The sequence below is a fragment of the Saccoglossus kowalevskii genome, chromosome 8 (genome assembly GCF_978046115.1).
Source record: "Saccoglossus kowalevskii chromosome 8, keSacKowa6.1, whole genome shotgun sequence".
In the NCBI taxonomy this organism is placed as follows: domain Eukaryota; kingdom Metazoa; phylum Hemichordata; class Enteropneusta; family Harrimaniidae; genus Saccoglossus; species Saccoglossus kowalevskii.
The window spans coordinates 3,859,195-3,873,837 of NC_140648.1; the positions used below are offsets into that span (position 1 = coordinate 3,859,195).

Here is a 14,643-nt window from a genome sequence, read left to right on the forward strand (position 1 = left end):
CGTTTTCCCTGTCAAAATCAAAGCATAAAGATCTTGCTAGAACATCAGTAAATCTACTACCGTGTTGCGTTCACCACGCGGTCACTGAACCGTCATTAACATATTTAAATGAGGCACGTGTAAATGAGAACATGGCGGATATCGTATCGCATTGAGCATTTACATTCGACCGAAATCATTCGTTTACGATGAAACTAAGTTGAAAATTACTTCCAATTCATAAAAATTTAACAAATTAAATTATTGTGCGTTATTATAATCATTACTGAATAATAATCAACAATTGCAATACTTCGAAAACAAGTAAGTTATTCACTTGCGAAACGTAGAATGACCAGATGGTGCTACCGTGATCATTTGCTACCGATACTAACCACTAAGCAATGTATTCGTGTTTGTATTTATTCAAATATTCTTTTAGAACATACTTTACTTTTCGTTATCAACAAAATTATAAAAAAAATAATGCATATTACATTATGTGATTTTTTTGGGGGGGATTCAATTCCAACATTTCGCGATGCCTATGAACCAAAGGCCTTTCACTCTTCTCTGAGTGTGACACCTAAACCAGAGGTTTTATGGTGTATAAACTGGCATTAAATGAAAAGGCCGTTGAACCTTATTCAAATTTATAAGTACATGTTATTTCATTATGAAAACTGAAATTAAATGTGCTCTTGATTTTAATTGTTTGAACAGAATTATGATTTATATTGGTAATGACGTTTTCATCCAATATTAATTGTGCAATTGTTAAAATGCCTACCTACACATTTATTGTTTTTGTTTCTGTTGCCCTGAAATAGACATTTGTAAAAAAAAAATTAAAAATCAAGAGAAAAAAGATGTAGCCATGTAGCCCCTTCCTGTTACCTGTTTCCAACTTCTTCCAAAGTAAAACTGGCGAAGCCATGTAATTCCCATACAATCATCAACTGTGGGAAAACTTGTATGTTATTGAAAATCTTTATTTTGTTGTCTGTGAATTAATATATTTGAAATGCCGTAATGATGCAAAATATTCTCAAACAATCGGTCTTCTAATGGCACTACACTGCGCATTTATGCACAGTCAGTATCCCAATGCGTGATCACAGCTTACTACATGTAAGTGATGATGGTGGTTGAAATGGAAAACTGAATACAAAAATCCAGTAACATCTCAAACGAATTTCCGCCTGCTGTGAATGCATGTTTCGTTGCATCAAATAAATAACCCAATTTTATGATAGAAGCTTGCGATCTTGTGCCATACAGGGTCAAGTGATTGAGCAATAAAAAATGTGGTTTTATGTATCAGGTCATTGAATGTATCCAAAAACATGGTACCAATGATCTGAAATTTCAGGAGTGCTCGCTGAAGGTTTATCAATCTTGCGTATTGTCTTGTTCTTTTTCAATTCTGCATTTCAGTTACTAGAATTCATACTAAAAAAATAGTTTCTGTTTTTCTTCTAATAAAATCGTCCACTTTCAAAAACAAATATTTTTCCATGGTCGAAATGCAAGAAGAATACAAAACTACTGTGATTTCATAGCGATACCTGTGGGGCCATTGTCAATTAGTTCGCCTGATCAACACAGCGTTATACATAGGGCTGATATTGAATTACGGAGAGTAAAATCTTGTGATACTAATCTCTAGAACCACTCAGATTGGTACATATGTCTTATGAACCCACATGTGTTCTTTCAAAGATATCTTTGACTATACTCATTTTAAACTATCTTTTTTTTTTTTTTTACAGTGCTTCCTACAATATGGAGTGTCAGGGACTTTATTGAAATGTTGTACACAAATTTCATAAAGTCCTGAATATATCTAGAAGTCAAAATTAAATGGTTTACAGTATTTTATATCCATTAATAATGATTGAAATGCAATAATATCACTGCACTAAAAAGACTTCAAACAATTAATGTTACTTCTCCATTGAAGGTTATGAGCAGACCAACCTTTACTTGCTCTGATAACATAGCTTTTACAATTGTTAAAATTAACAGATGTTGTTCTATGTACAATGAATACATTTTAAATAATAAACCTTACTGTGTTAATAACAAATTGTATTTGACAACATGAGAATGATTCTGATGCCCAGTGGTGATGTTGAAACAAACCCAGGTCTTGGTAATATACTAAGACCTGAATAACAAAGAAGTCATGTACATCAAGATTCACTCAGATTTATGAATGCAGTTTCTTGAGCAAGTATACGTGTATGACAAATAGTTTTGTTGCACTTGTGTACTCTGAGATTCCGAACATGGATCAGTGGAAGTTTTTAGATTATGGGAAATCACTTTATGATGAGTTGTAGCCTCAAAGAGTACATATTTATTCACCTGTTTGCAGATGTTCCTTTTATAATCAAATAACGGGGACTGTGACATTTCATGTCTTGCTTAAACTTCCCATTAGGTGTACCGGTAATCATTATACCCAAGTAGCAAAATTCTGTTACTGCTGTTATGATTTTGTCATCTAGCGTGAATTTAAGATTTTTGACTCCCGTGTGCGAAGCAGTTAGTGTGTCTGTATGTATGTATGTGTGTGTGTGTGTGTCCGCCTGTTCCACTGATATCTCAAGAACCATACATCAGTTTTTGATGAGACTTGGTGCATAGATGCTCTGGACCAATGCACAGATTTGATTAGGTTTTGGTAAAAAACCATGCATATTAATTACCTAATTTGCATGATAATTAGCTGATTTTTAGCTGTTCCATGACTGTTCCACTGATATCTAAAGAACCACTCATTGGATTTTGATGAAACTTGGCACACAGATGCTCCAAACTAATGCGCAGATTTGATTAGTTTTGGGTAAAAATCTGTCCAATATTAATTACCTAATTTACATAATGATTAATCAATTTTCGGCTTTTCCACTGATTTCTCAAGTACTAATCATCACATTTCAATAAAACTTGGTACATAGATGTCATAGGGCACTGCATAAACCTCATAGTTTTTAGGGTAATATCAGTACATATTAATTACCTAATTTGCATAATTAATTAAATTTCAGCTTTTGATATTTCAGGTAGTAATCATCACATTTCAATGAAACTTGGTACATAGATGTCATAGGACACTACACAGACCTGATAGTTTTTAGGGTAATATGAGTACATATTAGTTACCTAATTAACATAATTAATTAATTTTCAACTTTTGATATTTCAGGTAGTAATCATCACATTTCAATGAAATTTGGTACATAGATGTCATAGGACACTGCACAGACCTGATAGTTTTTAAGGTAATATGAGTACAGCTTTTGATATATCAAGTAGTAATCATCATATTTCAATGAGACTTGCTACATAGATCTTCTAGGATTATGCAGAGACCTGATTAGTTTTAATTGGATATTAATTACCTAATTTGCATAATTTTCCACTGATATATAAAGAACCACAAATTGGATTTTAATGAAACTTTTAAAGAGAACTATGCAGAAACCCAACTAGTTTTTGGTAAATATTTATGCTTATTAATCACCTAATTAATATAATTAATTAACACTGATATCTCAATTACTGATCATCACATTTGAATAACATTTGGTACATAAATGCTCTAGGACAATAGACAGGCCTGATTAATTTTGGGTTCAAATTTGTTCATATTAATTCTCTAATTAGCATAATAATTCATAATTTTTTTGTTCTGTTCTGTTCATATTAGTTACCTGATTTACATAATTAGTTTTCAGCTTTTCCATCATTATCTCAAGTACAAGTAATTTTGAATTAATTTTTCATGTGTCTTCAATACTCTCAGCACACGGGAGTTCTTTCTAAAGCTTTCTTTGATTTATCATTCTGTTACCAGTGTTGAAAGCCATTACTTTTGTTTTATTTATGTTTACAACAAGATTCCATTGGTCACAGTAATTTGACAGTTTGTTCAAACAATTTTGTAACCTGTCTTGAGTTTCTGTAAAAAATACAAGGTCATCTGCATACAAGATTGAGTTTAGTGGTATGTCGCCAATAAAAACAGGTTTATCAGTGTTTTCCCTCAAAATCTCTGGCAAGACATTCAGAAATATATTAAACAGAGTTGGTGACAGATTGAAGCCCTGTTTATCTTCGCATGTTATTGCTTCTGGCAACTTTACTTAAATTAATTAATTTAAAATTAATTTATATCTAAATTTTGTAATTTTAGAAATAGTGCATCTTGCCAAACACGGTCAAACACTTTTCTGAAGTCGATAAAGCGACTGTACAAGCGTTTTGGATTGTTTTCTACATTCTGACTGTAAAGTGACTTATCAATTGCTGTTTTTAATAGAAAGATAGCTTCAGTTGTTCTTTTTAGCTTTCGAAAACCAAACTGCACTTGGGTTAGTAAATTATAATTACTTTCTAAATAAGAAATCAGTCTTTCATTCATTACACTTGTGAACAATTTTGACAGACAGCTTGACAGTGCAACAGCTCTGTAATTATTTGGGTCACTTTTACGAAGTACAGGATGACAAAGCTGAAATATCCCAGAACCAACACATACCAAAAATGATATCTCAAAAGTCAAGTTGTTTTCAATCACCGTTTGAAATTTATAAATATTTGAAATAAAACAAATTCACGCCTTCATGAAATTCAGTATGTCAATTGAAATGTAATCTTCTTTGTTTCAGAATATGGACCAAGTTAAGTTAATGAAGTTTGTAATCGGAGTAGGTGTTTTATTTTGCTTTTTGATACACCAAGTAGTAGCATCATCTATCAAGGTACAGACAGAAGAAATTAAATCTATAAACAAAAGACAATCTGTTCCTTGTATAAATGATACTGATTGTCCGGATGCTTATGCATGTTTAGAAAACATGGGCACGTGTGAGTTGTGTGAAGCATGGCATGGTTTGGACACAGCACCAGACAAATGTTTACAAAAAGGTAATATCAAATTAATATTACCGTTAAAATCCTATTATAAACCGCGGTTTATATCACAATGTATCAAATAACAAATTGGGATCAAAAGCTCAAGTTCGGGGTGCGGTTTCTATTATGTACATATTGCAATCACTAAATGGGCGTGGTCATTTTTTCTCACATCACTTGCACAAAACAAACAATACACCGTACAATCTTTTAAATATAAGCGTAACTACAATTTAGATGTCAGGGAAGAGTGATAAGCGTCATGTCACGTCACAAAAGAACTGTTCACATGAAAAAAAATACTCAGTATATTCAGTGTAATATGCATTTATTTTTTTAATTTTCTTCATAACGGAAAGTATATTCTGACAGGAGTTTCAAATAAAAACAAGCACTAAAAAAGTATGGTACCGCAATCCGGCCATGCTTCGGCTCACAAGTGAATAACTTACTTGTTTTCGAAGTGTTGAAATTGTTGATTATTACTTAGTAGCGATTATAATAATGCACGAAAAATAAATTTGTTGAATTGTTATCAAATGCAAGTAAAATTCAACTTAGTTTCACCATAAGCGAATTATTTCGGTCACATGTAAACGATCGATGCGATACGACATCCGCCATGTAGTTTGAATACACACGAGACGTTACTTGACTAGATAAGTCAAGTCGCTAATTAACCAATCAAAATGCTGGATGGTGCCCACGTGTTCAAATTACCTTGGTTCATTTAAATATGTTAATGACAGGTCACCGACTTCATGGTGAACGAAACCCGAAAGAGATTTACTGATAATGTAGTGCGACCTTTTGGCTTTGATTTCCATGGGAAAACGACATGACTTTTTTTTAAATCAAGGAATTAGTTGTTTTCGAAAGATAAACTGAGCATTGAAAAAGCATTTAATGGTTTTTTCGGTGATAACAGCTCATTGTCGAAAACTTGCGACACACGGACGTATTCATAAGGAGTATTGACAAAAGTTGTCGCAAAAACAAAAGCAGTTTCACTGCGTGTTTGACATCCTAACACTACTGAACAATAAAGAGGTATATTTTTTAGGCACGTTGTCGAAACGAATGAATAGGATTAGGAACAATGTACCAGCTGGTTGAAACAAAGTCAGTCACGGTCTTGTTGAATTGGGGGTGCTGTTAGTAATAGGTACTTTTCATGTTTTCAATTTTTGTTGAGAACTCTTTAACACTGAAGCTGAAATCGGGGTGCGGTTACTATTGGGTATGCCGTTTATGATAGGATTTTAACGGTACTATATATTCAACAATACAAACATTTCAAGAAGACATTTACTTTATATAAAATAAACAATTCTTTTATACATTTGAAATGATTAACATGTTGTCATGTTCCCTGGGTCAGGAATTTGATATGCCACAAAAAAAATGTTGAATTTCTTTACAGATAGAAAAGTTTGATAGGTTCATAAATAAATGCAGACCCTTGGTGGTTAATACAGTAAATAATAATTACCTGAACTTGTATTCTATGATTGTCCTGTGGTCTTATGCTGCCACAATTTTACAATAAAAATGCTTTATTCTCAATATTGTTGTTATAAGATTAATTATTAATATTAACTATTATTTTTTAAATTTGATTTAAACCCATCTATATAAACCCGCCAATACATTTACATTAGATAATGGATGTCTCACAATGGCCATGCCCTTCTTTTACTTGCATTGTGAATTGCACTGGGGGTGCAGTATTCACCTTATAACAGAAATCTTAGCAAATAATCAGAAGTAAAAAAATGTGAGTCACTGAATTGTTTATCATAATATTTTAGAAAAACAAATAATATGATGTAAAATTTCCAATCTTTCATATGGATTTCTTCATTGCAGAAAGTCCAAATGTTACTAACACAATTAACATTAGTGTTCCATGCATGGAAGAAATCGATTGTAAATTAGGATATTGGTGTTACCAGGAAACATGTCAAGACTGCCACACACTAGATGGAAATAAAGAAGTCCAGAGGATTGAATGTGCAAGTATGTGTAATCAGGTTTCTACCCAGCCTGATTTGAGTGTTGACAACTCATTAATATTCATTAGCTGATTAATATGCATGAGCTCATTAATATTCATTAGCTAATTAATATTCGTTTTGCCATAGTACTAGTTACGATTCAACTACTTTAATTAACTACTAATAAAGTTTTTGATAATTCACTTTAATGATTAATTTAATGATTGTAAATAATTTTTTGACAAACATTAAAGGGAACCTCAATCCGAACAACATAATGACCCCTAAAGAAAAAGCTCCACAAATGTAGGAGAATGCAATTTACACTTTTTACCTTGCCCGTACCATCAAAGATAGAAGGGAAAGGTATATTAAGGGAAAAATTTTGTCCGGCGTTGTCGTTGTCGTCGTCGTTGTTGTTGTTGTCGTCGTCATAGTCGTTAATAATTGTTATTGTGTGCATAATAACTTTACTAATTCTATTCCAAACTTCATCAAACTTGGTCACCTTATTCATCAGTATAAAGTCTTCCCTGAGTTTGAACAACAGATGTCCTGTATGAAAATATCATGCAAAAATTGAGAAAATCTGATAAAATATTTTGACTGTTTCTACTTGACTGATCACTGGTGATACACATCAAAGGTCACTGATCTCAGTGGAAATATGCATTGTTGTATGTGTTCAATGAAGCAAATGATTTATCTTGTAATAATATCCTTGCTAATGTATCTCAGAATCCCATACTGGGTTTCCAAACCAACTCATGGAGAGATTGCACAGTCTGTTACACATTTGCAAACCGACCAATATAATCTTTACAGAAAACAAGATGTCAGAAAATCAATATAAGCACTCCTATGAACTGGGTGCCAAACTTTGATCAAGATCTGAAGCTAATAGAAAATCTGTTTAGTTCAAAGTTATCAAATCAAAAACAATACATAAAAAATACATAAAACGCAAAACATTTCATCCACATTTTAAAAAGAAAATTGTTCTAAAATATATGTATTCTGTATTAGACAAACTTCATTCGACAAATGAAAACTCACAGGAATATGTTTCAGCTATTAGAACAGAATGATAGAGTTTTTATAATATTGGTTTAAAAACGCACTTCAAAGATTGCAGTGTTTGAAGATTTGCATACAAAGCAGAGCTTGCAACATGATAACTATTCATAAAGGGTGTTTTTTTTTTTACTTTTCATATAATACAGTAGTCACACAATGAGGCAGTTCATATTTGTCTCAGTGAATCATTAATTTTTGACAGACACCTGTACAAAATACTTGAACAAAAGCCAGCTAAGATTTTCTGTTATCTTGCATGTTTTATGAATCTATTCACGTCTAAATGCAGCACTTTTTTTTTTGCGATGAGGCATTTGTTTTAATACTAAAATATCTGAATTACTTTGAATAAAGCTGGAAATTATGTCCCTTAATATAATTAAACAAATAAGGCACCAATGTTTTTGTAAGATATTTACATCTTTAAAGGACATTCGGTAGACTGATTCCCACTCTTGGTTCAACCCCAAAACTTGTTTTTATTCAAAATAAATTATGACAATGCATATTTATATTGAAACAAACTATGTTAAAGGGAATTATATTATATAACAAAGGGCAAGGTCACCAGAGTTCAACTATGTTTTTATATCAGTTTTCATTCTCTAGATATTCAACTTTTCATCGGTATTATGTAGTCAGCCATGTTGATTCTCAAGCAAAGGATTATGGGTAAAGTATGACATCATAGAATCTGTTGTCAGAAATTGAGAAAATTATTTCATCTATAACATGAGAAATACTGATGCGAATTAGTTCAAATTTTCGTTGTGCATATTACTCATGTATATAATTATAGTAATGGAAATTGGAATTTTACAAATACACATAAAGTGAAGATATTGTTTAAAATGTTAAAAAAATAAAAATTAATATTTTAGTTGTGAAATATAGAATGTCACTTTTTTGTCCCCTTTTTGTGCTCAACATGTGATATATCACCTATATAACCTACTGACGTTGGTAAATTGTATACAATATAAGGAAATTTTAGCATTTGGTAGAAAAACATAAAAATAAATATTTTCAGTTCTGTTTCCATGACAACTATTTTATAAGCATGGATGGCACCAGTACATGTATGCTACCAATTTCTAAACTTTCAGCCAATTTGAAGTTCAACTTTTGAAGTTATAGATGAAATCATTTTCTCAATTTCTGACAACAGATTCTGTGATGTCATACTTTACCCATAATCCTTTGCTTGAAAATCAAGATGGCTGACTACGTAATACTGATGAAAAGTGGAATATCTAGAGAATGAAAAGTGATACAACAAAACTGTAAATTTCATTCTCCTACATTTGTGAAGCTTTTTCTTTAGGGGCCATTATGTTGTTTGGATTGAGGTTCCCTTTAACAGTAAGCTTTCTTACTCCATGATTCATGCCATGTTGTTGATTGTTCTGAACTTGTTTCTAATTCTAATATTGTTATGTTTGCAGATTGGCTTGCACAGATTCAGAGTACAAAAAAAAATCTGACAATTTATATCGTTTTATGTATACTAACTGGTTTATTTGTCATTGTATTCTTTGGTATTATATTTTGGTGCTGCAAAAGAAGGAAACAAAACAGGAATGAAAATGGTAAGTTTTCAATCCAACTTTCAATATAGCCCAAGTTACAAAAATATGATAATTGAGTTGAAAAAAACCTGATGTGTGGCACAATTGGTAGCCATGTCTGCCCAGCAACAAGGAAATCACAGATTCAACTTCTGTGGTTGGCTACCACTCTGCAGTGCCAGGCTCGCTGCATTAAGGGTAATATGGCGTCAAAATGTATGACTGGGAGCCATTTTGTTGTTCATAATTTAATTTACTGTGATCACAGCATCAATTTTATTAGTTGTTTCTGTCTATTACTTACTTTCTCTTACAAGCAATGTGTTCAATAGTTTAACTATTTTTACCTTGCCCGTATCATCAAAGATGGAAGGGAAAGGTATATTAAGGGAAAATTTTTGTCCGGCGTTGTCGATGTCGTTGTTGTTGTTGTCGTCGTTAATAATTGTTATTGTGTGCATAATAACTTTACTAATTCTATTCCAAACTTTATCAAACTTGGTCATCTTATTCATCAGTATAAAGTCTTCCCTGAGTTTGAACAACAGATGTCCTGTATGAAAATATCATGCAAAAATTGAGAAAATCTGATAAAATATTTTGACTGTTTCTGCTTGACTGATCGCTGGTGATACACATCAAAGGTCACTGATCTCAGTGGAAATATGCATTGTTGTATGTGTTCAATGAAGCAAATGATTTATCTTGTAATAATATCCTTGGTAATGTATCTCAGAATCCCATACTGGGTTTCAAAACCAACTCATAGAGAGATTGCACAGTCTGATACACATTTGCAAACCTACCAATAAAATCTTTACAGAAAACAAGATGTCAGAAAATCAATATAAGCACTCTTATGAACTGGGTGCCTAACTTTGATCAAGATCTGAAGCTAATAGAAAATCTGTTTAGTTCAAAGTTATCAAATCAATAACAATACATAAAAAATACATTAAAAGCAAAACATTTCATCCACATTTTAAAAAGAAAATTATTCTAAAATATATGTATTCTGTATTTGACAAACAGTTCATTCGACAAATGAAAACTCACAGGAATATGTTTCAGCTATTAGAACAGAATGATAGAGTTTTTATAATACTAGTTTAAAAACGCACTTCAAAGATTGCAGTGTTTGAAGATGTAGATTCTCAGGAGGCAACAGTACTGTTGACTTCTCCCTCCACTGGACACCAACTAACTATATAAGTTGATTTGCATACAAAGCAGAGCTTGCAACATGATAGCTATTCATAAAGGGTGTTTTTTTTTTACTTTTCATATAATACATTAGTCACACAATGAGGCAGTTCATATTTATCTCAGTGAATCATTAATTTTTGACAGACACCTGTACAAAATACTTGGACTAAAGCCAGCTAAAATTTTCTGTTATCTTGCATGTTTTATGAATCTATTCACATCTAAATGCAGCACTTTTTTCAATGAGACATTTGTTTTTATACTAAAATATCTGAATTACTTTGAAGAAAGCTGGAAATTATGTCCCTTAAAATAATTAAACAAATAAGGCACCAATGTTTTTGTAAGATATTTACATCTTTTAAGGACATTCGATAGACTGATTCCCCACTGTTGGTTCAACCCCAAAACTTGTTTGTATTCAAAATTAATTATGACAATGCATATTTATATTGAAACAAACTATGATAAAGGGAATTATATTATATAACAAAGGGCAAGGTCACCAGAGTTCAACTATGTTCTTTGTTATAACATCTACTGAAAATATGTGTAATTTCATGATTTCCAGAGAATCCAGCTTGCAATAATGGACCAATTAGACAGGTACAGGATGAAGACGATGCCTCACCACCTGAGACTCGCCTACTACCGGAACCTGAAGTTTAAATTGCTATAAACCCAGAAGAATATAAACTAATAATATAGTGAGATATATTTAATGCTGGGCGTGATAAACCAATATTTGCTAATATGCAAATTATTGAGGTCACATTATCTGCGCTTAGACATGCTAACCCTTGTGTACATGGTAATGATTATATATGCTGACAATTGTGGACACCCTAACCACCACAGAAATGCTAATGCTATGACTAATGCTATGCTATGACGAAGTCCGAAAACGGGGACTTATAATTCGGTCTCCGTCCGTTCGTGCGTCCGTCCGGAGTCATATATCAGAATCCCTTGGACCGATTCCGTTCATTCTTTGCATGTGTCTAGTACCTTATGTGGGACATATGCACATGCAGTGGTTTAGCGATTCGATTCAAAATGGCCGACTGGCAGCCATCTTGTTTTTTGAAAATGTTGTATTTTGGACATGCTTTGTCAGTTGTCATTCAAACTTGGTACATAGATTATACATGTTAGGATACATGTCCATGACGATTTATTTCGCAATTGGATTAAAGATGGTCGACTGGCAGGCATCTTGTTTTTGTTTTTTTATGCGGTATCTTGGACGTGATCTGTCAGTTTTCATTCAAATTTGGCATGTACTTTATACATGTTAGGATGCATGTCCATGACAATTTGTTTCAAAATCTGGTCAAGGATGGCCGATTGACAGCCATCTGACTTTTTGGCCTTACTACTATATTTCCACAATTTATGTACCATTTTCATTTGTATTTGGCACATACATCATACATATCAGTGTGTTTCATAATCAGATCAAAGATGGCTGAATAACGGCTGTTTTTATTTTGGCCATATTACTATGACACGAAACACGTGTTTTGATGTAAATAAACAATCTGTTGTATACGCCACTTGGAACTCAAGTTTCAAGGACACGCTCGCGACAACCCCTCCGCTTTAATATGACGAGCACAAAGAGAACTTAACGGGGACTGTGTCATTTTCAATGACTTGTTTTTAATATTCCTAATCAGAAATATTTTATATTCAATTATATTTTCCTAGAAATTTTATGATTTAACTAGAAAATTATAATTTGTCCTAGACAATAAGACTATGTGATTTGAGTTCTTCCACCAATATTTTTTATAAAAATCAACAAAGTTGAAAAAGATTTGCTTCAAGCATTACCAGTAATATATATTCTTTAACCTGCTAGCTCTCTCTAATTTATTAGATAATCAATTTTTCTGATCACAAGCTGACTGTATACTACTATAGGCTGATACTTGTGATATCTTTCATAGGTGAGCTTCATACAACATGATTTTGTTTTGGAGTCAGGTCGACATGACAACACCAGACTGGTTATATATTGTTCAAAGAGTACATGTATTGGGAATGCCATTTCCACTTGTATCAACAATTTTCAAGCAATCACCAAAATCAAATCATTTTTAATTCAATTCTATTTGGGAATTACAAAATGCGTTATCATTAAAATAATATATTCTACAAATTAATTTCTAAATTCCACGGATACTTTTGGTAACTGGAATATTGATATTAAAATTCAACTCAAGTATCATATACCCTACTCTCCCTCCCTGGGGATTTCATTGAACAAATTATTAATCTGTTAACGCGACCACATCCACCGTTGAAAGATATCAAGTTGCCGTATACTTCAGTACTTAAGTCTCAGGGTAAATACATTTCTGTTTCAGGACTTTTCGTAGAATTAAAAAAATAGCAATTTCAAAGTTACAGACCCAAGCTATATAGGTCTATAAAAAGTAAACAACCCTCGAGAGACAATAGCAAGATCAGAAAGGTTTGATTATTATTAAACAGCATATCCAATGTTCAACGCATGCAGTTTGTTTGTAAGTGCTATAATGCATTGACGCTGTGATCAGTGCCTGACAAACTGGCCTTATCAACTCCTTCAAAAATATATCGACGGAGATTGAACTCCTGTCTATGTGTTTTTGAAATGTTGATCTTAAATCTTTGTCTTTATGTATACTCTAGTGTACCACTTTCTTTTTACAGTTCTTAAAATTCAATTTTGTGTTCTTTAAAATTGTCCCATGGGTTGAACATTGGATTGTTGTAATTTGCCTTTTGTTTATTTCTTTATTTCGTATATATATGTATAATCTTGTGATATAATGTTTCATATTTGCTTATAAAGCTTTTGTAAATATCCGACTAGGTATGGAAAAGTGTTTCGTTTATAGCCCAGGTATAACACAGTGTCGTTTATAGAAATCTTGTCGTCGAAATTATATCAACAATAAGTATTAAATGCTTGTACACAGACTCTCGTCTGATCTGTGATAGTGAACAGAAAAAGGTCTTCAGGCACTCCTTTACTTGTTTAATTTCAATCTGAGTAAAATCCGATACAGGTATAGGTTCCATTTTTTTTTCATTCTTTCAACAAGGTGACTGAGGTATGATATTTGAAGAAACTTAATAAAATAGTCATAAATTAACAATAAAAAAATATATATACATCTACATCGAATTTTAATCACATGGATTTAGTTTCATTGGTACCCCGGTATTTGCATTTGGTACAATGGTTTGTCAATGATTCAACATGGAATTTTTTAATAATTGTATCTAAATAACCATCCAACAGGGTAATGGCCAATTTTGGGGTTTAAGAATTCAGAATTGTTTGATTTAGATGAAATATGTTTTAAATGTTGCATACAATTTCATTTGCTTTTAATACTACATGTGCATTAGTGTGTATTTGTCTATACATTGTTTATTTCACTAATTAAACAAAAAAACATTTTGAGTCCTTTGTGTAGTGTCATCTTCGTTTCGGGACTATGGCAAGAAATTGTTTTCATATAGTTTCATACCTGGTCTTTAAACATTGTATCCGACATCATTAGGAGATGGACCTTTAATACTCATGGAGAGGGCTTGGACGGTTCACATATCAACTTTGAATAAATCTTAGTCAAAATGGACTAGTATATACTTACTTGACAACAAATATCTCATCAAAATAAAGCATTTTTCCATGCACAAACCATCTTCCAAGCGCCCCCCTGATTTCAAATGATCTGCCCCTTAATGTGAGTATGGGAGCATTAACGTATATTTACAGTCTTTGTCGTATATTTTTGTTTACTGTCACTTATATTACATGTGATCAGAGAAAATACACATGGCATGGCTACCCTGGCTGTTTGAGAAATTTATCATTGATGATTGTGTAT

General features: G+C 32.3%; 1 protein-coding gene across 1 annotated transcript in view; it reads left to right on the plus strand.

The window, feature by feature from the left end:
• The window catches only part of LOC144356861 (uncharacterized), a 32,951-nt gene extending 18,738 nt beyond the window's left edge, over positions 1 to 14,213 (plus strand). Inside the window, exons 2-6 of the mRNA XM_085502035.1 lie at positions 3,194 to 3,269; positions 4,659 to 4,917; positions 6,775 to 6,924; positions 9,425 to 9,568; positions 11,325 to 14,213. Of these exons, the coding sequence (XP_085358161.1) occupies positions 4,662 to 4,917; positions 6,775 to 6,924; positions 9,425 to 9,568; positions 11,325 to 11,422 (648 nt within the window). The 5' untranslated portion in view covers positions 3,194 to 3,269; positions 4,659 to 4,661 and the 3' untranslated portion in view covers positions 11,423 to 14,213. The remainder of the gene's footprint in view (positions 1 to 3,193; positions 3,270 to 4,658; positions 4,918 to 6,774; positions 6,925 to 9,424; positions 9,569 to 11,324) is intronic.
• Positions 14,214 to 14,643: the final 430 nt, after the last annotated feature.